The 27,297-nt window shown below is 38.1% G+C and overlaps 1 protein-coding gene across 2 annotated transcripts in view; it reads left to right on the top strand.

The window, feature by feature from the left end:
* The window catches only part of LOC106051583 (protein fuzzy homolog), an 82,256-nt gene that overhangs the window by 22,176 nt on the left and 32,783 nt on the right, over nt 1–27,297 (top strand). For both annotated transcript variants that reach the window (XM_056044165.1, XM_056044166.1), the window contains exons 3-4: nt 8,434–8,555; nt 10,284–10,440. In XM_056044165.1, the coding sequence (XP_055900140.1) occupies nt 8,434–8,555; nt 10,284–10,440 (279 nt within the window). The remainder of the gene's footprint in view (nt 1–8,433; nt 8,556–10,283; nt 10,441–27,297) is intronic.

Raw genomic sequence — 27,297 nt, 5'->3', positions numbered from 1 at the left:
CCTGTTACACGTCATGTGTGCCATGAATTTACTTTTCTTAAAACACATTCGACCTGGTCAACCACTATCTTTCTTTATTCTATTTTCCAATAGATGAACTTGTCCTTGGCCAGTGTCACTGAGTGACCACTGGTGACAATGGCATACATGGCACATTTATTTTGTCTTGACATTACATAGCGGCGGCCAGCCCGCCCTGTTAGCGCTGTCTCCTGGCTGGCCAGTCTATCCAAACAACGGGAAAGAAGAAACAGAAATCCCCAACCAAAAGATCACATATGCGGTACGAGCTTACGGTCTGTACTGGTCATCCAGTCTGGCCAGCATCTTACCGTCAGCTATTTGGTCTGTCTAAATACTCTCACAGACACAAACAGAGATACATGCACACAGCTCTTACAGACTCATGCACAATGTCCCCCACCTTTTTTATCCCCCCCCCCTTTTTTTTGTCAACAGACTTAACCATTTACCTGGTATGTCCTTGCTATCATAGAGAAAAAAAAACGAACCTCGCGTCGGCCAGCTTATGTCCGGTTATATGTTTTGTAGTTTGTCCAAATAACAGGGGACATGAGTCTGATCCTCACAACAGCGAGACCTCAAACACATCAAAATAGACCTTTGTTTCCCAGGACCTTTGTATTTGTATTTGCTTACGTTTGATTTGGTCCAAGTTTCGGGCCAGGTATTTATTAAACCCTCTGTCTCTGAAACTACTTTCCAAAATGTCAATGTTTTCAATCACAGACATTGTTCAATCGTCTCACCCTCTCTCTCTCTTTTCTCTCTTTTCTCTCTCTCTTTTCTCTCTCTCTTTTCTCTCTCTCTTTCTTTTTCTCTGTCTTCCTATTTTCTATTATTTCTTCCCCTAGTTAATAGTTTTGACAATTTTAGGCACATTTAAGCATTCGGGAATTAGAAGAATTGTCATGTTATTGAGATCCAAGTAATTTCAGAAGAACCTTTTTTTTTTCACAAAGCTTATATCAACTCACTCTGTCTGTGTTTATGTCTGTCTATCGTTCTGTCTGTCTGTTTGTCTGGTAAAAAGTTTGAATATGTTTTTTCCTTTAATTTACTATTCTCCGATCAAGTCGAAACTGCACAATTATTGATTGTACCTGACAAGACATGAACCAGTTAGTAGCTTAACCATTGGTGATTAATAATTTTGTTTCATATGGAAAGAAGGGCAATAAATGTTACTTAGCGAAAGTTGTGGATGTATTCCCCATATACATTTTGGACACATTTCTTCTCACACTTCCCATTCATTCATTCTGGGATCAAGTTGACATTTTTCATTATTTTTCATGGGCGATGACAATACACAAAATCAATTAAAAAATTAATCAATTGGTTATTTGGTCAATTGGTTAATCAATTAGTACTAGGGGTACAATTTTCAGATAAATGGCAGTAATTGACGGTTATGCCCCTTAGACAAGCTTTGTTTTTTTTTTTTGTCTATTATTTTTCAAATAAAGCTTTATTAAGTCACTCTGCCACAGTCTATCTTTCTGGTATTATACTCGTTTCCCCCCCCCCCCCCACTTCCCATTTTTGGATTAAGTTGAAACCTTGAAGAATTATTCATTGTCGATGAAAAAACATGAATCAAGAATCTATACAAAAAAAAAAATTAACCAGTGAGTCCATAAATGAGTTGTTATACATTTCTTTTATATAAAAGTCTACAATGCTAAGGGGAGATGAGCCTTGTGTGCAGAATTAGGTTTCTCGTTAACAATTTTAAAGTATAAAACCTCCATTTTTAAATACTTAAGTAGCTAGTGGTCCACTAATGGGTATTGACCAGGGTGCACTGAGCATGCTATAAGTTGCGTTAAACAAAAACATTAAATAAAAAATTATTTACAATCGCTCAAATCTATCGCTGTTCTATTCTATTTAAAATAATTTACTTGATTAATTCAAAATAATTGATGCAATTGCAATCAATATAAGCTTTGTTTTTTTTTTAAAGTATTTTAAAAAATTATTTTTTCGGGTTGTCTTTGGTCGTTACAGCCATTTTCTCAGTGACCCTTCGGACAGTGACTTCAAGTTTTTTTTTTCCGCCCACGTATTTATTGCCTTGTGTGTGTCCTTGCGTGTGTGTGTATGTGTCCACTGACCCCTTTTCCCCGCCCCTTGGAGATGTATATACGGCGGACAAAGTCGCGTCAATGATCGCACGGAAGATCCTGCACTCTTGTCTGCGTGAGAGTGTGCGTGTATGTGTGTAGGGTACAGAAAGGAGGGCACACAACCATGAATGAACGAGTTGGTTAGAAAAGAAAGAAGTGTGGGAACATTTTAAAAGGGAGACAAGAATGAAAAAAAAAAACTCGAAAGGATGACGTGAATGAAAAAAAAGGAAGAGGAGCTAACTCCCCGTGAAACCCATAAAATTTCCTCCCTTTTTTTTTTTGTATTGTGTCCTCCCAAAAAATACAATAGATAAAAATAACAAAACCCATCAAGTACAAAGAATGGGGGGGGGGGATATATGTGTTTAAAAAAAATGAGAATAAAAAAAAGTTTGAGGTCGACAGGATGTCGGAATAACGATAATGCCCCTCTAGAATTGTATAGACCTCACCCCTGCTGTTTATCTGTCCACTCGTAGTGTAATACTACACTTGACATAGACAAGGACATCTGCTGACCAGTGTATGCTGTTTCGCCGTGAGAGAACGATACCGAACATCTCAGATACCGCTACTTTAACCTAGTAATGCCTAATTTAGCGCATTCTATTTCGATTAAAAAATAAGTTTTTGCCTTTATCGGGGCTTAAAATTGTCTTTAGTATTCCCAACCTTTTCGAACCAATCTGTACAAATGTTAACCATTTTGAATTGACCTAAAACAGTCATCAGGACAGGAATTAACTCATTTTTTTAAAATTATCACCCGATCGGTTTTTCATTATACATATTTGAAAGCCAAGCCTATTTGTATTGTAGTCTGACCTATTTCTACTCAAGCCAAATCTGTTTTAGTTCCAGCCCAAAAAAAACAACAACAAACTTACTCTTGGCAAAACAATTTCTTTATTCCAGCCAAATCTTGTCTACTGTAGCCAAACATTTTGTTTTTTAGATTAACCTTTTTTTTTTTTCACCAAACAATTGTGCACTTTGTCCCGAAAGATGTACATTTGAATAGCTCTACAAGCGATTCGGACAGCTTTGAAAGGGTGCCAGACATTTAGCTAGAGCTAAGCAGAGCATGACCGAAGACACAATTACCGTGCATGTTAATCTTTGATTGCATCATTTCAGAGGCTGACGTTACTTAGTATCAGTTAATCATAGCTAAGTATTGAATCTAAGAAACAAAGTATTCAGATTTTTCCAAAAATAAACACATTGCAAAAGCAGTCCATAAAAAAAGTTCCCCTTTCAGACCCTGAGGTCTATAGGGCAGATGATGAAAAGGTCATCTGTTTCTGTGGCCTACGGTTAACGAGGGTGTCATGTGGCCAGCACAACGACCAAGCGCCCAAAGATCCCGAAATTAAAAATCCCAGGATTCGAACCCGGGACCCCTAGTTCGGAAGCCAAGCGCTTTACCACTCAGCCACCGCGCTTCAAAACAGTCCTTACTAAGAATATATTTACATCTCGATGTCAGGAGCTATAAGTATAGGTGTACTTAGTCCTACAGATACATTTGGTTTCAGGTATAAGAACAGGTGAAGCTAGGACTACATATACATTAAGCTTCAGATATAAGTACAAATGTAGCTAGTAGGCCTACAGATATGTTTAGTGAAAGTTCCATAACAAAACACCAAGGTCATGTAGAACACCTGGATCTAGATCAAGATTGACGTGGCCAGTTCGCCTTGAAGCTGGACACATTGACCTACTATGACCCTTCTCACCATCTTTATCCTTTATTATCTTTTTTTTTTTTTTGAGTGGGGTCTTTTTTTCCCTTTTCTTTTATCTATTTCCAAAGCCTTTGTTAGGAACAATGCGTTAGAGAAACTTAGCTGAGCTTACACCATGTCTTCACATTGGTCCACGGGAGGCGGCCGTTGACGGGTCCTTTCATTGTTCTTCAGAGCAGTCTCATCTCTCCCTATTGACAACTGAACGGGCAGATGCTACCCGAGGGCGTTGGTCCCCTACCAGACCACAGTCCATGTAGATGATGATAGGGTTGTTTTTTTTTTTTTACCTTTTGTCCTTCTTTGACCACTCTTCACCTCAGCTGACCAGTGGCGGGTATCATAGTAGATCTAAAAGAATTTTTCCTTTTTAAATTTCACTTGATGTGTTCAAAGCATAATAGAATCGTCCTTTTTTTATATTGATCGACTCACTAGGGGTCATTTTATTCATTGACTGCATCGTAGGATTAGTCCTCGGTCCACTGTTGTCAGAAAGTAGGCCTCGAATAAAACCAAGAAAACAGGCAGGTAAGTGGTCACTAGAGAGGACAATGTTTTCAATGTACAAACAGATAATAATCAAAATGTCCACCAGGGAGGTCAAATTTAGTTCAGAAGTCTTCAAACCCAAAAGTCAACTGTGTCTTAGAGACACTGCTTTCTACAACGCAGAGGCATTTATACACAAATCTATACAACTTTATAGGCTCCAAATTTTAACACTAGTTTCCTCATCCTTTTCCTTTTCTATTTTGCTCAGTCTAATGACTCAAGGACTTGAGGTCTGTATCTCCAAAGTCTCCCCAGTAAGGACGTGACTCAAAGAACTGAAAAAATCGGAGAATTTTGACGCTTCCTTTGCATCGCCTTCTACTTTTATGTGAATTTATAAACTTTGTATTCTATCGCTAATTAAAAAGAAAAATCGACCAACAATCTGCATACAACGATTTCAACTACGATGTTTCATTTCTGTAGAAATAAAATGCTGCCTCTGTCTGGAGATAAAACATGGATTCTGATTTCACCGAATTCTAACTTCTGTTTCTGGTCACCACGCAATACACGTTAACAAAAATAGGATGAAGCTAAATCTTATTGTCCCAGAGATTGATTTGAATGTTCGAATACATATACTTCTGTTATTTGTAGCACTTTTTATAGTGTCACCCAGTGAAATATTAATGACACACAGTCATACTTCTAAAATCTGATTCAGAATTTTTCTGACAAGGTCTTGGAAAGAAACTCATTTCTACTCATCCTCAGAGCTCCAACTATATGATTTCCATTGCCTGGTGTCATTTTTTTTTTTTACTAAATATTGAATGCTTTTACGACTAATAAATCTAATACGTGACGCAAAAATGCGCTGTCCAATGGAAGTAGATATAATATTTATCAAGTCTGGTAGAAGTCAGGCAAGCTCTCATCTCTCCCGTGACTGCTTCCGTTCTGTGTCGTCAACCATACCTGTGTATTCATCCACTTCCGCTACCGGGTTACAAGTTTTTGAAAGATAGTTTGTAGCTATTTCATTGGTGACATTTGGTTGCAGACATAAAAACCCGGATGTCGTCGTAATCGGTCCCCACCAGTCAGACCCGAGGACAAACTTCAGATGTGAAGGATGCGGGCGTGTTTCAGTGGGCTAGAGGTGAATGACCACGTGCAGCATCACAGTGTGTTCTTTGCCTTCAAGACATTGTCTCGCGCGAACAAACTAGAAGTGTTTCCTTTCTTTTTTTCTTAAACGCAACAACAATACCTACCCAAACACGCACGCACTTTTCAAAATCCAAAACAAAAAAAAAGTGATATTTGAATGCTGGAGTTTTCAGTTTGTTTGATCAAAACAAAACGGGTTTTAAAAGCTTGACATTTTTGTACAAATTTATATCCATTTTGGCTTTCTCTTTTTTTTTTCGTTGTGCGGCTTTTCTTTGCCTTTGGCGGATTTTAATGTGAATTAAAGAGGACGTTTCTTTAGGAAAGAAGTTAATAGAATCGTTCTTTTTTCTCATCAATTAAGAAATTAATTACGCAGTGGCCGCTTGCGTAACATTCCCATGTAATGTATAAGACAATAACGTGGTCTAAGAATGTTTTTTTTTTATGGTTCCTGAATTTCGGAGGTGGACCTATCAGGCCTCTAAAAGAGGAAGGGGGTGGGAATTCTAGAGCAACAAGTGTGTGTGTTGGGGGGTGGGGTGGGGGGGGGGGAGAAAGATTATCCAATAGGGGTAACATTGGTCTTCACAACTAAGGCTCATTATCCATCCCCAGGTCAGCGGGTCAATTAAAGGCCTATAATGTCTTAATTAATGTAAGATCGAAATTGGATGAGGACAGGACAAAGTGACCTTCACCCTTGAAAAAATATGGCTTTTAAATTGCCTTGTTTAGCATTAAAGAATTGGGGAATATTTTGTTTTTCTTTCAGTAATTAGTGCATTAAATTTAAAGAGTATATTAAGAGATTAAAGGAAGACTTGGATGAGAACACAATACATAATTAGTATATTCTGCTGGACTAACATTAATAAAAAAAAGGATGTTTGGTCCAGTTTGACTATAATACGTTCGTCCCCTCCAAAATGTTAATCCTTATGACTGATTTTTACCAAGCTTTTATTAACTTTATTAACTCACTCCGCATGTCTGTCTGTCTGTCTGGGTGGAGTCTTGTACACGTTATTTCTTCCACTACACAAAACATAATCAGCGAGGAAAAAAAACCTCAGTCAATTAATTATTGGTCATTAATTAGTTTGGTAGATTAAGAAGAAGGAAAATAACTTGTACATTATTGGTAGATATAATATTAAGCACGGAGTTCTTCCCCTTTAGAGAGTTTTTTTTCTCAATAAGGATTTTTTAAATATTTTGCTTTTTAAAAAATAACTATAACAAACACGAAGTTATGTTTCTAAGAACTATTTAAACTCATTCAACACATTTAACGGTATCAGTGGATGTGTAGGCCTATGTACGTTTGTGGGTGTGTGTCTTAAAGAAAAGGTTCTATTTCTAGCAGCAGACCTACGTCACTTATAATTCAGGGGTATACTTCACCAGGGAACAATGCTCTGATCTGTCTTCCTATTTCCAGCGGCTCCTGATGTTTCGCAGCTGGTTTCTTGGTGTCAGTTGTAAGATTGCGTCACGCTGTGTGCTTCCGTAGGGTGCAACTTTCTTCAGAGTTCGACTTGTCGGTTCCTCATCAGTGCTGACCTGTGGATGCTCCTTAACAAACTGCATAAGTCAGCATTAACTCGCTCATGTTTTCTTCTTTTTACTTTATATTCAACGGTAATTGGCAGGTTCTTTGCCACAAGCACTTGTTGATGATGTTATTTTATTCAGTGGTGCGGAAAGTTTCTTTTAAGGCGCTGCTCACTACCGCCTAGTACTTTTGCTGTAGCAAACCTGAGCTGAACGTAGTATTTAACTCCTACTCGACGATGCCAGCGTTGATTTGAATCCCCCTTTAAACTAAATTGATTTTTGGATGTATAAACTTTAATTTGTGTTGTGTAAACAGAGCATGCTTTCTCCTACAATTTAATACCAAATATAACATTCTCTGATAACAAACAAACGAGTAATTGAAGTTTAACCATAACAGGGTAGCAGTGAAATACACATGAGCAAAAGGAAGAATGCTATTGAAATGAGGAAAATAATTACGGAGAGAAAGAGTTAAAAAAAAACTAGAAATGATATCAAACTCCAACACATCATATTTACCGTCTTAAGACGCTTTCAGTATGCGCTCTGGATTGTCATCTCGATGGCTCTTGGTTCGAACCCCAGCCTACCGCCATCTCACGCCCGTCTGCAGGAGGCTTGGGTTAGGCTGTAATAATCTTCAAAGCTGAAGAAACTTCCGAAACGTAAAAGAAAAGAAATGTGTTCTCTACTTCTTCTATACCAGGGGCTCTCAACCTGTGGTTCGCGACCCCTTTGGGGGTCGATTGACGATTTGCCAGGGGTCGCCTAAGACCATAAAATATAAGAATTGTTATTGTCTATTCTTCTTTTGCTGTATGTGTGTGTAGGGAGGGGGGTCGCGGCAGAGTGGGATATTGTAAAAAGGGGTCGCCGAGCTTAAAAGGTTGAGAACCGCTGTAATCTATACGGACAAAATGTGAGAATTTATGTAGGTCACAATTATACGTTTTCTCCTTTTCATGAATTTTCATCAATATATAATAAATCTTGAGAATGGTAATGTTCTACAAATTGGATCTCTCTCTCTCTCTCTCTCTCTCTCTCTCTCTCTGTCTCTCTCTCCATTATCTTTTTCTCTTTTTTCCATGATATATTTTCTTATTTTCTCTGTATTTTTCTCATCATTTTCTCTCTTTCTCCCATTCCAAAACCTTAACCAAATATTATTATTATTATTTCCCCGTGTTTGTAACAGTGTGTGTGTGTGTGTATTCCCTTCTCACCGTTTTTAAATATTTTTGGTCGTTGTTCTAACTGATTCTCTTCTCTTGTTTATTCAACGAGCTCAGCTTCCCTTCCCTGTGATTGGCTCCTTGAATGCCGTCCACATGTTCTCAGCCAATCACGACGCAACTTTGCAGTCGACCACCACGGACGATGCCAGGATTGTCTGGAGAGAGTTTCATAACAGGTAAAGGCTACAATTTTTTTTCCCTTCCAAAGGCAGGAATGGAGAGGGTCTGGCAGAAATGAGGGTAATGTCAAAATGACATTGGGAAAGGCGAAGATGATATATGTCAGTTGCTATCTTTGAAATTGTGTGTATGGGCCCACGGTTGGGGGGGTTGAGAAGGTCATTGGAGGTTAAAGAAATGATCAGAAAAAGGTTGCTTAATTTGTTGAAATAATTAATAAATGCTTCGTTGAAGAGATTCTATTCAGTTTTTTTTAGTATAGAAAGGCGAAAAATAATCAGGTTTATTTTTATTGAACTATCTTTATATTTCTCGTCTTCTCAATGAAATGTATCTAACAATACGTTTGGTTATCTGCCGGATTGCTTTGCCCGATGACCGTTCCTATCGGTATCTGCACCATTCCTTCCGGTGACTGAGTGGTAAAGCGCTGAAAACGAGTGGTCTCTGGTTCGAATCTCGGTGAAGACTGGGATTTTTAAGGGCGCCCTTGTGTCACCAAACTCAAGTGGGTACCTGACATTAGTTGCGGATAAGTAAAGGGGGTGGTCGTTGTGCTGGTCACATGATATCCTCGTTAACTGTGGGTCACAATAACAATTTATCCTTTCAACATCTGCCCTATAGATCGAAAAACTTGAAAGGGGAACTTTACTTTTAAACACTCTCTGTCTTTGTTGAATTGAATTCTTGGCTGTGTTTAATTGTCAATCTCTCTCTCTCTCTCTATGGCCTCCTTCAGTCGCGAAGCGACTATGGATCATCTCGGTGAGATGAATGCCTAGGCATTAGCTGTGGTCGGAACGATGTCGCCCACACACATTAATTGTCAATACTAGTAGGAAAACAATGGATGCACAATGTACATCATAGAAGGATAGAGACAGAGTATTGGAGCAATAGACTTGTGGCTCTACTAACATTGAGCCCAGAGGAAATACTACTCGCTCTGCTGCAGCATTAGTTTTCTCCTAGGGACGCATCCTTTTGTCTAAAAAAAAAATTATGGTCTCCCCTTACCCATAGGTCTCTGTCGACCTTGCTTGTTTGATCCGCAAAAACAGATGCCTAAGAAATGGCTGGACAAAGACTAGTTGCATGAGCTGTTGAAGGAAATACAAAAGTTCAACACTGACCAAACAATGTTCCTAGGACTAGACGGTGTGCTCCCCCCCCCTCCCGGAAACTTCTGATCACAGTGTAAAACCGAAGAGGTTCAGGTGCAATGAACTCTTATGATATTTGTGGGGATGCAGATCTTATCTTATCTTATCTTATTACTTACTTCTAAAAAGAAGATAATTACTCCCTACGTATTTCTTGTGTCAATCAAGACATGCATGTCAATCAGTCACTTAAAAACTCTGCTGAGGATTAGGTTTTCCTAGCTGACTCAGGCAACCCATTTCATGCTCTAACGACATGGTATATCGCCTTAAGCAGAAAGTGTTTGGATACACCTCTCATGGTTGAAAGCACCAACGTCTCACAGTGACTTTACATTTCACTATTCACTCAAGGTAGTCTCCTGAAGCTTAAGATTTGGGAAATAAGATAAATAAATAGACTATCGGAGAGATGTTTGATTATGCACTTTTTGTTTTGTCTTTGTTCCTTTTGAAAAGCCCATCAGACAGCAACCCACCATCTATTCTTTTAATAACTCTATACGTCCAAAGTTTTCCAAGCAGACCTTATCCCATATCCTACTTGTTTTGTTTCAGTCTGGTCCTTATTGCGGTGATGGGCCGTGACGGAGCCTCCGATGACGCTCACATGGGCAAACTACTGGACAATGTCTTCCACGCCATGGTGCTGCTGTACGGTCTGGATGACCTGGTCAACATCAAGAACGTGGAGAGATTCAAGAAGGAAATAAGGGTAAGGGATCATTCATTTATGACGTTCACATTTAGAGATTCAAGGAGGTAAGGCTAAGAGATCATTCCTTTATGACGTCCACATGAAAAGATTCCAAAAGGAAATAATGGTAAGGGATCATTCATTTATGACGTCCATATGAAGAGATTTAAGAAGGAAATACGGGTAAGTCGGGTAAGGGATCATTCTTTTATGACGTCCACATGAAGAGATTCAAGAAGGAGATAAGGGTAAGGGATCATTCACTTATGACGTCCGCATGTTAAATAGAAACATTTGGACCCAAGTAATCAGGTTCTTTGGTGGAAGGGGTCAGAAGTGTAACTCTATTTAAGTCCATTGATATAAAAATGTTTAAAGCTTATAATGTTAAACAGAAATAGTTTCATGGATGTAAAGTCATGTGTTGAGCACTGTCAGTGTGGACAAGTCATGTTTTGAACACTGTCAGTGTGGATGATGCAACAATGTGTAGTGGAAGTTTTATTTAAAGAATTAATAACTATGCATTATCTAATGTAGTCTTTTTTTTTAGACCCAAAATCTTCTAGGCTCTTTTTAAAAGCGTAACTTTTATTTCTTTAGTTACATTTTTTTTGGTACCAACCTTAATGAGCAACACAAATTAAGACCAGGCTCTTTCAAATATACAATTTAGTGATGTCTTCTCAACATGGTCATCTACTGTATCTTAGAACTTATACTTCATACATTAAACATTCTGTTCAACCACTTGTTATCTGGAAAACTTCATAATTTACATTGAAAGTTGTTCCTAATGAAAATTATGAACGCTTCTCGGAAAGAGAAAATAAAAAAGACACTGAACAATTAAAAAAATTGTGGAATAATTAGATCTGGCTCTGTACTAAGGAATGGAAATATTGCACTTATTTGTATCCGAATTGTTGACAATTAAAAATTGAAGGTTTCACGTAGAACTTTGGGATAGGGGAGGTAACTTAAACAAAAACTTGCTTGCGATTGCGGGAAAGAGAGAGACTGACCCAAAAAAAATATAAATGAATGACAAATAAGAGATCGAAAATAAGCAGAGATCTCTTTGAATAAATAATATAGCTTCTCCGTTTACAAATGCTGTGTCAACCAGTCACCATTTTGTCAATGTAAAATAATTAAATATAATTAATAATTGCCATGATGTTCTCAGACACGGATTGCAACTAGTTTTTAACATTACAAGTAAGCTCATTGCATTTTGTTTTAAATGTTGCATAATACGACCAAGTCACTCCATGAGATAGTTTCAAGTACAATCATTTTTCTTTCTTCATGTGTTCACTATATCAGTTTCAAATAAAATCATTTTTCTTTCTTCGTGTGTTCACTATATCAGTTTCAAATAAAATCATTTTTCTTTCTTCATGTGTTCACTATATCAGTTTCAAATAAAATCATTTTTCTTTCTTCATGTGTTCACTATATCAGTTTCAAATAAAATCATTTTTCTTTCTTCATGTGTTCACTATATCAGTTTCAAATAAAATCATTTTTCTTTCTTCATGTGTTCACTATATCAGTTTCAAATAAAATCATTTTTCTTTCTTCGTGTGTTCACTATATCAGTTTCAAGTACAATCATTTTTCTTTCTTCATGTGTTCACTATATCAGTTTCAAATAAAATCATTTTTCTTTCTTCATGTGTTCACTATATCAGTTTCAAATAAAATCATTTTTCTTTCTTCATGTGTTCACTATATCAGTTTCAAATAAAATCATTTTTCTTTCTTCATGTGTTCACTATATCAGTTTCAAATAAAATCATTTTTCTTTCTTCATGTGTTCACTATATCAGTTTCAAGTACAATCATTTTTCTTTCTTCATGTGTTCACTATATCAGTTTCAAATAAAATCATTTTTCTTTCTTCATGTGTTCACTATATCAGTTTCAAATAAAATCATTTTTCTTTCTTCATGTGTTCACTATATCAGTTTCAAATAAAATCATTTTTCTTTCTTCGTGTGTTCACTATATCAGTTTCAAATAAAATCATTTTTCTTTCTTCGTGTGTTCACTAAATCTAAATTTATGCATCATGACGTTCATGTGTATTGCGAGGTCTGTATTCCTCATTTTATTAAAACCACGCTCTGTTTTTGTGCTGCTCCATTGTGCTAAGCGAGCCAGTCCAATAAGAAGCAGGATGACATGGCAACAATACGATCTCCTTGATGTCAATGGATTGACGCGGCCCCTGTAATTGTTACTTCGATACAGTAATATATTACTCTGATCCAACCCTTAAAAACATTAGTCTCTTATTATTTTATTATTTACTACATTGCGTCTCTTATTTTTTATTATCATTACGATTCTCTGTGTATAGCAGAACAGTTACAATAATAATTCACTGTTAGTATTGTAACTCCGAAAATTAATTGAGATTGTCCATTGACCTGCTATGATAATACAAAAGGGCACCCCCCTTCCCCCCTTTTGCTCTCTGCTTTTAACCCAGTCTGTAGCCCATTAGTTTGTCCTACACGTTGGGCCACTGGGTCTATTGAGCATTATAGTCTGTTAACGAGATCTTCATTTAGCGGATTGAGTTTTCAGCAGTGATATTAGCCACGCCCCTTTGTTTTGTGAGTCGTCTGTGCATTGGCTTCTCTTATGCAACCTAATACTCCTTTGATCAGTGACAATAGCTGCTTCTGTTTTTTTTTTTGTTTTTTTTTTAATGTTATCCTTTTTTTTTTAAATTTGAAAATATTGCTGACAATGAGCGGTGCCCCTTGTCCCGTATGTGCAGATTATGAGGATACGGATAAAGACATAAAGACAATGGGTTTTTTTTTTTTGGGGCGGGGGGGAAGGGTGGTATGATTTTTGCTTTTTCATCTCTTGCGATGATTGCTCTTTTCCCTCTATTTTTTGTTCCAGTCCACCCCCCCCCCTCCTTTTCCAATGTACAAATGTACACAGCTGCTTTATCTTTTTTTTTCTCTCACTATTGTTATTTCTTTCTTGACTTGTTTGTGATGCGACCCGGCTCTGTCTTTAACAGTTTGCACAAGGATAAATACTTGTGTTTTTTTGTGGTATGAATGGATGAGGGGGGGTCGTCCTTACCGCCAAAATCCCAAACGCAGGATGGGGGGACCGGAAGAAGGGAAAAAATAAGGTGGGAGGGGGGTGTTAGTTATTGGGGATAAGCCAACTGGTTCTCTTCCGGGCCGCCATCTTGGGAAGTTGTCGAAGCTCTGCCAAGATCGAACGGAGGGAAAAACTAACATTTTTGTTGACCTCCCCCCCCCTTCTCTCTTCCTAGGGATGATCTTGGGATGGGGAGAGATGTAGAATGTAGACTTAAAAACAGATGTTGTGTGTGTGTTGTCCACCTTGTTTGTCTGGTAGAGCATCTACTGTCTCTCTTGTCCCGCCTGATCTATGCCCCTGTGAACTGGCGCAGGAGTGCCAACAGGAGGGATACATTGTTGGCGAGGTGTTCCAAAGGTGGACCACGCAGGGAAAAAGGTGTGTGGGGGGGGGGGCGGCATGTCGAATGAGAAGAAGGAAGTGGACTGAAGACTTCACGTGGACACGAGAAAGAAACTACAAGTACAGTGTCTATGTTGATGTGTGGTTATGAATGTGTGGGGTTGCCTTCACGTGTGATATTGAATGTTAGAGAGTGTATATTAGTGTGAATGTGCGTGAGTGGTATGCATAATTAAAGATGCTGGGGGGGGGGGGGTAAGTGTTAATGGATGAGGTAGGCTAGGCTCAAGAGATAGACCAGAAACAAAAAAAAAACAACACAAAAAAAAAAATAGGTTATTGGTCTTCCCACGTGTTTGGGGAAAGGAGATGAAAAAAAAATGGGGTTCAGGAAAGAGGAGGGGGGACATCGGTCTTGTATTTAGTCAGAAACTTCACACAGAGAAACAAAGGGACATATTTTCTGGCTCCCCCGGACTGTGTTTGTTGACGCTGTTTGCCCCAACGCTTGCTGGCCTGTACCATGTTTGAGTAACATCCCGCTCCAAAGTCCAAGGGGAGACCGCTCTCACTAAACTTTGTTGTTTCTTCTTCTCCTTCATTTTGTCCCCTGACCTACAATGGAGGTATTTGTCAACAGTTGTCGCTGTAAATACTTCGTCTATTTAACCACCAATCTAGGTGTGCGTGTGCATAGGTGAGAGTGAGTAAATGTGTGTTATGTGTGTGTGTGTGTGTGTGTGTAAATTGAGCGTGATTGTATGTGAATGTGTATTTGTGTTTTTGAAGATGATAGAATTCAGCCACCACTCCATTTCCTTGTTTCAATGTATTCTTATCGCATTTTTCATCTATAGCAAAGATCCCCCCCCCCCTCTTCCATATTCCCCACCCTGTTGAACTTTTTTGGCTCCAGTGTGTGTTGACAAATGTTTGAAGCTATTCGCTCTGTTGACTTTTAAAAAACAAACACAATAAATATTAATCACCAGGTGGCGCCACTTGTAAACGATATGATTTCCTGTGCAATATCTTTGGATGCCTCGTCATCGATTTTATCACAAACTTAGAGCTGGGAAGACTTTTAAAACTCTTGAAGCCATCTCCCTGTTGAAAGAACAAAAGCTTCTATCTGGGAAAGATCCAAGCAGATGCAAATGTTTACATCCTTATTACCGATAGCTCGTATCCCAAGACATTCGGGCTAGAAACGAGGCCAATGACCGAGCTCACCAGGGAATCTTCATTTTCCTACTTTGTATCACAGCCTCCGTGCGAATGTCCGCCATAAAACGGCCCCTGTGTGTGGATCGTGACAGTGCTGTGGGGGGTCTCTCTCTTACATCCTCGCCAGTGTGATGATCGAAATTCATATTCCCACCAAACGGGGTTTTGTTTTGCTTCCCTATTGGCCTAATCATTTATTTAATTCTTTCTCTCCGTAATTATTTAAAACATTCTGGTGGAATCAACGCTGGTATCGTCAGTTAGGAGAGAAAGAGTTAATGCTCGTTTTCACCCGGGCGCTACGTTGAGGCTGACAAGCGCTGGCCTGGAGAATCGGTAAAAAAGGAGATTTTAAAGTCACATTCAACGCTGTAAAACAAGATTACCAAGAGCTTTGTGTGAGTAGAAAGTATGCATTAAGATGTACTTGCCTTCTCATTAGGGGACGGGTTAGGGTACGTTAAAAAGTTGAGAAACAATTGTGTGAAACCACATTTCAAATTTAAAAATTCAACTATCGCATTCAGTTCAAGAAAATACTACGAATTATGTATGTTCTTGAGAGCAATATGATCTAGACTTTGATTCAGACTTAGTGATTTCAATGCCTCATAAAGTATTAACATATAATGTAAAGAGAACCAACAGTTTTTTTATTTCCAGTATAACCGCTATTTTGAAAGACAACGCCGTCTGTATCACTATGGCAACACGGCTGACTTCAATGGCGGTTCTATCGAACTCCGTAGCAGCCTTCCTTTTGACGAGCTCGATTCCTTTTGCCATCCTGGATTTCTCGGCACTCGCGTTATCTGGCCCGCCTCCCAGTCTTGATGCCTCCACTAGAACTTGCCCTAACAAATGTTTGCTGTACGATAGGAGTTGATAGATTGTCTGGAAGTACAGGCCGAGCTCGGTCATGGGTACAGTTAATCAATACATGAAAGATAACTCCGGCATCAGTCAGCGGCAGCAACTCATAGGTTTAAAATACAAATAATAGAGAGTTATTGGATCTAGCTATTAAGATGACCCCTTTACCTCCTAGCACATAGAAATGATATAAACCTAACTTTTATTTATTTTTCTAGATAGTACTCATGAATCTGATACCTCTACGCAGACTATTAATAGACACATTAACATCGTATTGTTTCGGCATTTACATATATCCACCGAAATACTTGTTATTGTTTATTATGGCCGGAACATCCCTCATTTTGTTAACTTCCAACAATATACGGGCCACATGATAAGGATCCCCCTACACACACACACACAACCACTTTCACACTATTCGACCCATTTTGGTTATATTAACATCTCCCCCCCCCCACCACACACTTTTCGGCTTTTGACTGTTATATATAGAACCTTTGATTAGTTGTACCTTTTTCTTTGCGTTCTTTAATATCAGGTAAACATTTGCACGATATTAGACACCGCAAACATATTAGACCAGGGGTTCTCAATCTGTGGGTCGCGACCCCCTTGGGGGTCGATTGACGATTTGCCAGGGGTCGCCAAAGACCATCGAAAAAGTTTATTGTTTTTGTCTATTCCTCTATTGCTGTGTGTGTGTGTCCGGGGGGGGATATCGCGGCAGAGTGGGGTATTGTAAAAAGGGGTCGCCGAGGTTAAAAGGTTGAGAACCGCTGCATTAGACCATCCGTTTCGGTTCCCTATTGAAAACCTTCTTCCCGTTCCGGACTCTACGTTTATTTTGGTATTGTATCCTTACGAAAAAAGGAAAATCAATTTGGTTTTATTAGTTGTAATTGTTAATTTGACCCCTTTTGAATGTAGAGAAACGACAGGGCCGCAGAGTACAGAAGTGCTATCTACACACGCACACTATCATTCCTTGCTCTCTCTCTCTCTCAAAAAAAAAAAAAAATAGACTCGCAAATTGCGAGTTTCGAATCTGTCACTACTATGTCTTAGTGAGCACTTTAAAGGTAAAAGAAACCTTTATACGACATTCATACGAATACGTTGTTTTTAAAAAAAAAAGACAGTGACGCCCAACCTAATTCGACCTGCGTGCCATTTTAATTTCTGTCGCGGGCCACATGAACGAAAAGGTAAAAAAAATATATATAAAAAAATATGAAATTGACCTGAATTTGAAACTATTTGATTAAAAGACCCGTGGATCTAGTACTTACATTAATGAATTAGATATCTGAATTGATTTTTTTTTACACGCTTCAGAAAATAGCTTAATTTATGTACTTAAAATAAAAGCAACATTGTAGGTAGCCTTTCCACTGACTCATTTTCTTGTCGCTTTTTTTGTAAATATCCCTATCGATCCTCCAATCTGTAGGCGTAGTTTAACAATTTTTTAGTCGCGGCCCCCCTCTACTCTTTATACCGACATTTCGGCGGTCCGGATAAAACCACGTCGCGGGCCGAATCTGGCCCGCGGGCCTTATTTTGGGCATCACTGGTTTAAGAGATCTTTTGATATGTTTATAGGTATATAAATAAGTGATATTCAGCGCATATATTTATATATACACTGTCTTTATACATAAGGCACCTACAGTAATGATTATATATATATACACTGTCTTTATACATAAGGCACCTACAGTAATGATTATATATATACACTGTCTTTATACATAAGGCACCTACAGTAATGATTATATATATACACTGTCTTTATACATAAGGCACCTACAGTAATGATTATATATATACACTCTCTTTATACATAAGGCACCTACAGTAATGATTATATATATACACTGTCTTTATACATAAGGCACCTACAGTAATGATTATATATATACACTGTCTTTATACATAAGGCACCTACAGTAATGATTATATATATACACTGTCTTTATACATAAGGCACCTACAGTAATGATTATATATATACACTCTCTTTATACATAAGGCACCTACAGTAATGATTATATATATACACTGTCTTTATACATAAGGCACCTACAGTAATGATTATATATATACACTGTCTTTATACATAAGGCACCTACAGTAATGATTATATATATACACTCTCTTTATACATAAGGCACCTACAGTAATGATTATATATATACACTGTCTTTATACATAAGGCACCTACAGTAATGATTATATATATACACTGTCTTTATACATAAGGCACCTACAGTAATGATTATATATATACACTGTCTTTATACATAAGGCACCTACAGTAATGATTATATATATACACTGTCTTTATACATAAGGCACCTATAGTAATGATTATATATATACACTGTCTTTATACATAAGGCACCTACAGTAATGATTATATATATACACTGTCTTTATACATAAGGCACCTACAGTAATGATTATATATATACACTGTCTTTATACATAAGGCACCTACAGTAATGATTATATATATACACTGTCTTTATACATAAGGCACCTATAGTAATGATTATTAACGTATGCAGAAATCCCAATGAAATGACCTCTTCCCACAATTCATTATGTTCAACACGCTCTTATATCACCTCCATTAATCACTGACATAAACAAATTATAAACATTTGTGTGTGTGTGTGTGTGCTGCTGTTGTTGCTGTCGAGGCTGTAATTCTTGTTGCTTGATGGCATGTGCTAAGAACAAAAGAAGTGTATCAGGTTTTCAAGGCTACGTGAAAACATTGTTCACTTCTCGATGCCTGCGGGGCTTTTTTTTTTTTTTTTGGTTCTTTGTCATTCATTATTTCCTCATTTGGTGATATTTGGTTAGTTCGAACAGTCACATATCTGAACTATATGTAATACAAATATTCACTTCAATATTGTTATCACTTCTTGTTAAGTAATGGTATTTAGGGAAAACTAACATAATACTGTAAGGATTGCATTAAGAGACCTGTTTTAAATATTTTATTGCTTGCATACGTTATCAAAAAAAGTGTAATGATCAACTCCGTAGGTACATATACTAATACTTTTAATCATTTTTTTTTTTGCATAGTCTTTCTGTTTGTGGTACAGTGCTACTGGCTCGTTCTATGTTGACTAATATTTGTGACGTCGCTTAGACTTTTGTTCATCTCTCTTTCTCTCTCCTTTCCTGTCTGTTTTTTTCTTTGTCTTTCTCTATCCCTCCCTCTCTCTCTCTCTCTCTCTCTCCCTCTCTTTTTTTTCTCTTGTTTTTTCTCTCTATCTCTCTTTTACTTTTCTCCCTTTTTTTCTCTTATCTTATAGATCACAGACGTTACTTCAAAAGAGAAGATAATTACGTCCTACGCATTACATGTGTCAATCCAGTCATGAATGTTAATCAGTAACTTAAACTCTACTAAGTTGTTAGTTTTCTTCTTTTTCTGTCGCTCTCTTTCTCTCTTTCTTCTCCTCTGTCTCTGTCTTCTTTTCCCTCTCTCGTTTGTCTGCCCTCAGTCCATACTCGCAAATCCTTACCACTTCAGCAATAGGCAATATTTTGTTTTCATCTTTGGGTACTCGTGGTATCAACATTTCACTTTTCTAAGTTTCAGGAGCAAACAAGAACTATAGGCCTACACCGTCTGACTAAAATAGAAAAGCGTTTGTAGTTAACGCTAGACAGGGTATAGGAAATTTCCGAAATCTTAGTATCAGATCTAAGTTAAGTTATTGACATTTATGGAACATAAATAATAATGTAGATGAAATACATTATGTTAATAAAACAGACGTATAATATATATATATATATATATATACATTTTTTTCCCCCCCAAAAAAAGCTTTTGTTGAGTGAAATTGCATCAATAATTTTGAATCAATCATGTAATTAATTTTTAAAAGATCTAGACAAAAAATAATAAATTGTGCTTTTGGAAATATTTAATTAATTGTTGTGCTGACATCATGCTCATCGCGCCATGGTCCTAATCTTTTTGTGGACCAGTTTGGGAGGGGGGTGGGGGTGGAGTGGGTATCTGGGAGAAGGTTTCAATGCGGCATTTTCAAAAACAATTTTTCTAAAAAGGAGGGATAGTCTGTATTTGAAATTTAGTTCTAGGGCCTCCATGATGGAAGGCCGACGTCACTGTGCTGTTAAGGTACTTATAAAAAATAGTCTATTGTTACTATAAAAATTTTAGCGAATCACCTAATTCTCTACATAAAGCTTAGTACATTTTCTTTATAAAACAATATTAATTAATTACGACTGATTGATTGATCAATTGATTGGCCAATGTGTTCATTTTTTTAAATTGATCATGCCAAGGTTAAACTTGATCCGAGAATGAGAAGTTTGAGAAATAACGTGTAAAAGATTCCACCTAGACAGACCGAATGAATATAAGCTTATTAGCTTTGTAAAAAAAAAATCAAGGTTACAAAGACAGTTTGTGTGGAAACACAAACTTAAAATCGGCCCCCGAAGTGGTCCACCCAGGCAGGCTTCAATATTTCCAGAAAGAACATCCAAATGAAATTATATCAAAGACAAATGAGAGATAAGAATGGAGAAAGAAGGTTGACAGATCTTGTGTAGTGCCCCAATGGTGCTGCAGATCAAAGGATAGGTGCAAGTGAATGCAAAGTTAGATGTGAACCTGGCCTAATTAGTTCCCCTTTCAGACCTTGTGGTCTATAGGGCAGATGATGTAAAGTTCATCTGTTTTTGTGACCTACGGTTAACGAGTGTGTCATGTAGCCAGCACAACGACCAACCGCCTTTAATTTTCCCCAACTAATGTCAGGTACCCATTAGAGCTGGGTAGACTCAGAGGCGCCCAAGGATTCCGAAGTTGAAAATCCCAGTCTTCACCAGGATTCGAACCCGGGACCCCCGGTTCGGAAGCCAAGCGCTTTACCGAGCCTCTCCTAATCTTTACATAATGAAATTGTTTTGTAAACGCTTAATCTTCTATTCGAATTCTCATAATCAATACATAAAAAAAAATGTAGAAGAAAATGAAGCTTATAAGATTACTATTCGTCTTAAATTAGGTCTAACTTATAATGCATACTAATTAGCTCTTTCTCTTTAAAAAACTGCTTGCATAACTGATTTTAAAAATTAGATTTTTCGCTTTCAGGAAAAAAAAGTAGCCGTTGCATCAGAACTTTGAATGGTCTAAAATATTGTGATGTCGGATTTTCAATATCTTTTCTAGTTTACGAGATCTAAACGGGACGGACGGACAGACATTTTGCACAAAACTAATAGCGTCTTTTCCCCTTTCGGGAGCCGCTAAAAAAGGCGACAAGTCTTTGATGTTCGATGTAGTCACACAGACACAAACCCAATGCGTCTGATTTCTTGGCGTAAATTACGAAATTTTGTAATAAACTCCTTCTGGCGAAGGGGCATGATTGGTGGGGGAAGGAAATGTAAAAAAAAACAAAACATGTTATTGCGCACCACAGGTCACCGCACCGTGTTGAACACTATCCTAGCCTCACTTTCTATAAGCGCGGACCTATACAAACTATATTTACTCATGCCAATGCTCTGTCTAATGCCTTAACTCTTTCAGTAAATAGGGGTTTTAAACATGAAGAAGCATGAACAGAAGTGACAGTTTACATCTTGAGCCATGTGTTGAGGTCAATCTATAGTACACTGAGACTTTACGATTCAATGAAATTTTATGAAAGCAGAAGTAACTCAGTCTATGTAATGTCTATCTCAGTCTATGTACCTGTATAATTTTTTGAAATATCTTAATCTCATTATATTTAGTACAAGGCTGTTTGACAAAATAATGTATTCACGAATTTTATCATAGTATTGTACATTAGTTATAATTATTGTAAATGTAGACAGTTCATCATGCAGCATAAGTAACCTTGTTTAGTTTGACTGAGTGGTTGGGCGCTTGGCTTCCGAACCTGGCGTCCTGGGTTCGAATCTCGGTGAAGACTAAGGCGTTTGGTCATTGTGCTTGCCACATGACACCCTTCTCGTTAACTGTTGGCCAAAGAAACACCATCTGCCCTATAGATCGCAAGGTCTAAAGGGGAACTTTAACTTTAATTTAGTGACGTATGACTTTGTCACGTTACACAATAAAGTCTACAAATAGATGCTTTAATTCAGAAAAGAAAGTAATACAGACATTCCCCTTGGCTGTGCACAAAGAATATCTCCATTAGATATTGAATAGTTTGGACTACCTTGAGCATTACAGCCATCTTTTATTTCACACAACGTTCGACCTGACAATGATTAGAACTTCCTCTTTAGTAAATCACCTTTGTTATTGTAAACTGCAATGCCGTTTTCTCGAGTGTTTACATTTATCTATTCTGTTATGTACCTGGTCAAAGCTAGCTCTTGTAAGAACAAGTCAACGCCAAACCTTTGCAAGCATCCCCAAACGTTACCACGCAGTAATAAAAGCAACCATTAAACCAAGTTGACACCATATCTTGTCACTATAATTGTATTACATTCCAATCTCTAGAGTATTACTTTGTTCTATTTGCACCTTCTTCTCTGTATTTATCCTGACTATTCATTTTCCTTGTTTCAAATCTGTATTGTATTGATGGCCGATAACAATTGATTGCATAAGCTTACAGTCAATGACAAACGGAAATAGTCAAGCTATGTTCAGTGCTAGCCAATCGATGGAGCTGGGTTTCCTGACCGCTTCAGTCGCTTGGTATCTTTATGTATTCCTTTTTTTTTTTATATTTCTTTTTTTTTTTCTTTATCTCTTTGAAGTCAGGGCGGCTGCCATCTTCAGAGAGATTTTATACTGGCCTGCTATTTGAGTGTATTCAGATAGGGTTCTCAAATATCACGTAGTCGGCTCGTTTGCAACAATGCATTATCATGCCTTGTGAGTCCAAAGAAGTTTAATTGTCGGTACGTCTGATAGTCTAATGAACAAACGAATTACTTAACTCAATCTTTCAAGAGACCATCTTCCTGTTTTTTGTTGCTTTTATTTTCTTCAGAAGACAACCAAATCTGTTTCATCATAATTTCACATTAATATTTATGCTAGCTTGCATTTTGCTGATGTGCAATGGCACACTTAAGTTTTAAACATATTGCCTCGAAAAAAAAAAAGCAAACAACACAAACTAACAAACTTCTTCCCTCCTAGAGTTAGAGATGCCTTTAAAATAATATTAATAATAAAACAGTCTTCAAATTTTCAGATTAAGAATGATTGCAAAACATTTTGAATTTTGCATATGTTGCTGCAAGCCTTTGTCTTCCGTGGGTCTATTTAAATCTATTTCTTTGTAGCCTTCGCATGTCTTCAGCAAGGGTTTAACTTTGGGACCTAAATTGTTGTTTCGCGTCCTTGGTGAGAGTAAATGTTTCTTTTTACTAAGCTTATATGAACTGTTTGTCTGGTAAAAAGTTTGTATATGTATTTTCTCTCATTTCTCATTCTCGCTTCAAGTTAAAACTTTGCACAATTATTTATTGAACCTGACAAGACATAAATCAATAAAAATTAAACAATTAGTTAATAGTTAATGAGATGTGTTTATATATATATATATATATATATATATATGGATTTAGTCTCTAATTATCTTTTGACATGTATTTTCTCCCACTTACCATTCTCGGATCAAGTTGAAAATTTGAATAATTATTCATAATCAATAAAAATACACGAATCAATCCAAAAATTAACAAAGTAGTAAATCATTTAGTATTATCTTTTAAATTTTGTTTTATATCGTAGGAAGGGAGCTAAACCCCGTAATTTTCCGATAAATGGCTCTGTGTCATACTCACCGCTTCTTTTTCGTCTCCCACTTTTTCATTGTGCCACGTCATCGACTCATGCTAAGGCTAATGGTTTATCAGGTGAGACTGGTTCGTGGCAAATTTAGTGTCGCAACTAATGGTTCACAGATCACTGGTTCAACGATACTTTGTTCCCTACAAATGGTTCACAGACCACTGGTTCAACGACACCTTTGTCAGTTTGTTCCCTACTAATGGTTCAGTAGATTTATTGTTAACCGACAACTGTTTCACCTTTAAAATAGTTCACAGACCACTGGCTCAACGACATCCCGTTCCCGATAAATGGTTCACTACATTATCTGTTCACCGACAAACGTTTCTCCTTGAAATAATTCACAGATCATACTTTACTAACAACTGGTTCAATGACACTTGATTCGTAGATGGTTCCCACTACAAATGGTTCCTACTACAAATGGTTCCCACTACAAATGGTTCCTACTACAAATGGTTCCTACTACAAATGGTTCCCACTACAAATGGTTCCTACAAGGGCTTAACATTTTGGATTTCTTATATTCAATAGTAAATAGACATCTGTTGATACGCGGCTAGCTAGTTAAAATTTTCTTTCTCATTCTAATCAAGCAACTGAAAACAATGTGTCAGCGTTCTCTTTGACCACAAACAAAATTTGCATAACAAACTGTCGAGCAGTAATTCTTTTCCTTTCGACTGACCACTCTGTGTTATGTCTGTCCAGGTTTAGCTACCGCTAATTCTCTCTCTTTATGTTCCGACGGGAAACCCCGATCATCTCGCATGTATTTTGAGGGGAAAAAAAAAAAGGTCCAAGCTGTCTTATCGTGTGACGTCAGCGGACTGAACTTCAAGGGAGATAATGTATGCACGCCGCTTTGAATATCCGGAAAGGGGACATAAACTGTTCGGACATGACAAGAAGCCCCTGGCTCGATGTATGCTGGATATGTCCGCGATTTCATTCAAGTCCTTATTTACTGTGGCAGCTGAGCAAATGTTTGGGAGATGGGGGAGGGAGGGGGAAAGCAAAGGCGTTCCGTGGTGACGAGGATAGGTGTCCCGGTTCTGGGAGTGAGAGAAAAAGAGTGAGTGACAGAAAAAGAGAGTGAGAGAGAGAAAAACACCAGAGGATAACAGAAAGGGTCGCGGCTGTGGTCGTCAAATAGTTTTAGAGGATAGACCGAACGAAGTAGAACTCACTTAGATCGGGTTATAGCCATGTCCACATAGAGGACAACTCGTCCGATTGGGGGAAGGGGGTGCTGTGCTTGTGCATGGAAGGGAGTGAGTCGTCTGGAATATCTCTATCTCCATGCCCCCCCCCCCCCCACTCTTCGATGCCATATCTCCAGCTCCAAGTATGACAAGGCCGTGGACTTCAGTGAAGAGGTAGACTGTTGGTGAAAGGACGGGGCCTGTGATGGAGGTGGGAATTAAGGTGATCCAAACAAATGGGGGGAGGGAAGGGGTACATTAAAAAAAAAAAGTCTCACATATCTTAAGGCCAGAGAATCGTAAAGAAAAAAAAAAGCTTGTGATATGGTTAAGTACATTTCCGCTCTATGGGATAATGGCTTCAAATGAAAGAACCGAATGTCATCAGTAAAATCGCGTTGAAAAGGTTACTGCCAATAATAGTTTCTTTTATGTCAACCTTTATTTAAATGTTCAGTGTTTTGTATTACGTACAACGTAAGTACAATGTTCCCGCGAGGTCCCGATACTGACACAGGGAGTCTTACTTTCTTTACTCTATCCCTGTGGGTTTACCGAAGAGGTGTCGCGGGGTTTTGAGATAGACGTTCTGGAGCTAGATGTGAGACCAGAGTAAGGGTGAGATACATTTCTGACAATGTTTCTGTTGTTCCTCCAGTCCATCGTATAACCTGGCCTTCCTTTAGCCTCATATACTGTTAGTCTCAGACGTCTCGTCCGAGATGAAGATTATTATGTCCAGACTTCATGTAGGACAATGGGGATGGTAGAGGGCAGAGTTTGAATTTGTTACCATCGTCAATACTTTCCTAAACGCATACGGTACCAAACGAACAAGCAGCCATCGTTTGTTTTGTGACTTCCTGGACTTTTGACCCATGTTCCTGTGTTCATGCAAAAGGTAACTGTCTCGTGCATAGGTAACTGTCTCATGCATTGGTAACTGTCTCATGCATTGGTAACTGTCTCATGCATAGGTAACTATCTCATGTAAAGGTAACTATCTCATGCTCTAGTAACTGTCTCATGCACAGGTAGTTGTCTCATGCACTGGTAACTGACTCATGCACAGGTAGTTGTCTCATGCACTGGTAATTGACTCCTACACAGGTAACTGTCTCATGCACTGGTAACTGACTCATGCACTGGTATCTGATTCATGCACTGGTAACTGACTCATGCACTGGTAACTGACTCATGCACAGGTAGTTGTCTCATGCACTGGTAACTGACTCTTGCACAGGTAGTTCTCTCATGCTCTAGTAACTGACTCATGCACAGGTAGTTGTCTCATGCACTGGTAACTGACTCATGCACAGGTAGTTGTCTCATGCACTGGTAACTGACTCATGCACAGGTAACTGTCTCATGCACTGGTAAATGACTCATGCACTGGTAACTGACTCATGCACTGGTAACTGACTCATGCACAAGTAGTTGTCTCATGCACTGGTAACTGACTCTTGCACAGGTAGATGTCTCATGCTCTAGTAACTGACTGATGCAGAGGTAGTTGTCTCATGCACTGGTAATTGACTCCTACACAAGTAACTGTCTCATGCACTGGTAACTGACTCATGCACAGGAGTTGTCTCATGCACTGGTAATTGACTCCTACACAGGTAACTGACTCATGCACTGGTAACTGACTCATGCACAGGTAGTTGTCTCATGCACTGGTAACTGACTCGTGCACAAGTAACTCTCCCATGTACATGTTATAGCTTTTTTTTTAACCTTAACACATTTTATTTCATCTTTCCTTCTGGTTGCATTCTTTCTATTTCATCTAGTTCTTTCTTTCTCAGTATTAGCGACAGTCTCTTTATCCCACTTTTTCCTTTACCTGCTCACTCAATCTTTCTTCTTATTTCTTTTCTTTCCTCACTTTCTCTTTCGTCTGTTCTATCTTCCTCTAATTCTGTCTCCCTCTGTAACTATCTCTTCCGCGCTTTCTCTATTTCTCTCTCTCTCTCTCTCTTTTTCTTTACGTCTGTCTCCCTCTATATCTCTCTTTCTCTTTCTCTCTCTCTCTTTCTCTCATTGTGTCTCCCTCTATGTCTCTCTCTTTCTCTTTCTCTCTCTCTCTTTCTCTCATTATGTCCCCCTCTTTCTCTCTCTCTCTCTCTTTCTCTCTCTTATTTCTCTCTCATTATATTTACCATGTATTTGATCCCACCACTCCCAAGTGTTATTTTTTCAGCGCCCTCTGCTCTCCCCCCCCCTTTTCATGACATAAAA

This window comes from Biomphalaria glabrata, chromosome 10 (genome assembly GCF_947242115.1).
Source record: "Biomphalaria glabrata chromosome 10, xgBioGlab47.1, whole genome shotgun sequence".
NCBI classification, from domain to species: domain Eukaryota; kingdom Metazoa; phylum Mollusca; class Gastropoda; family Planorbidae; genus Biomphalaria; species Biomphalaria glabrata.
The sequence above is the reverse complement of the archived record's forward strand: the minus strand, read 5'-3'. Positions and strand labels throughout refer to the sequence as shown.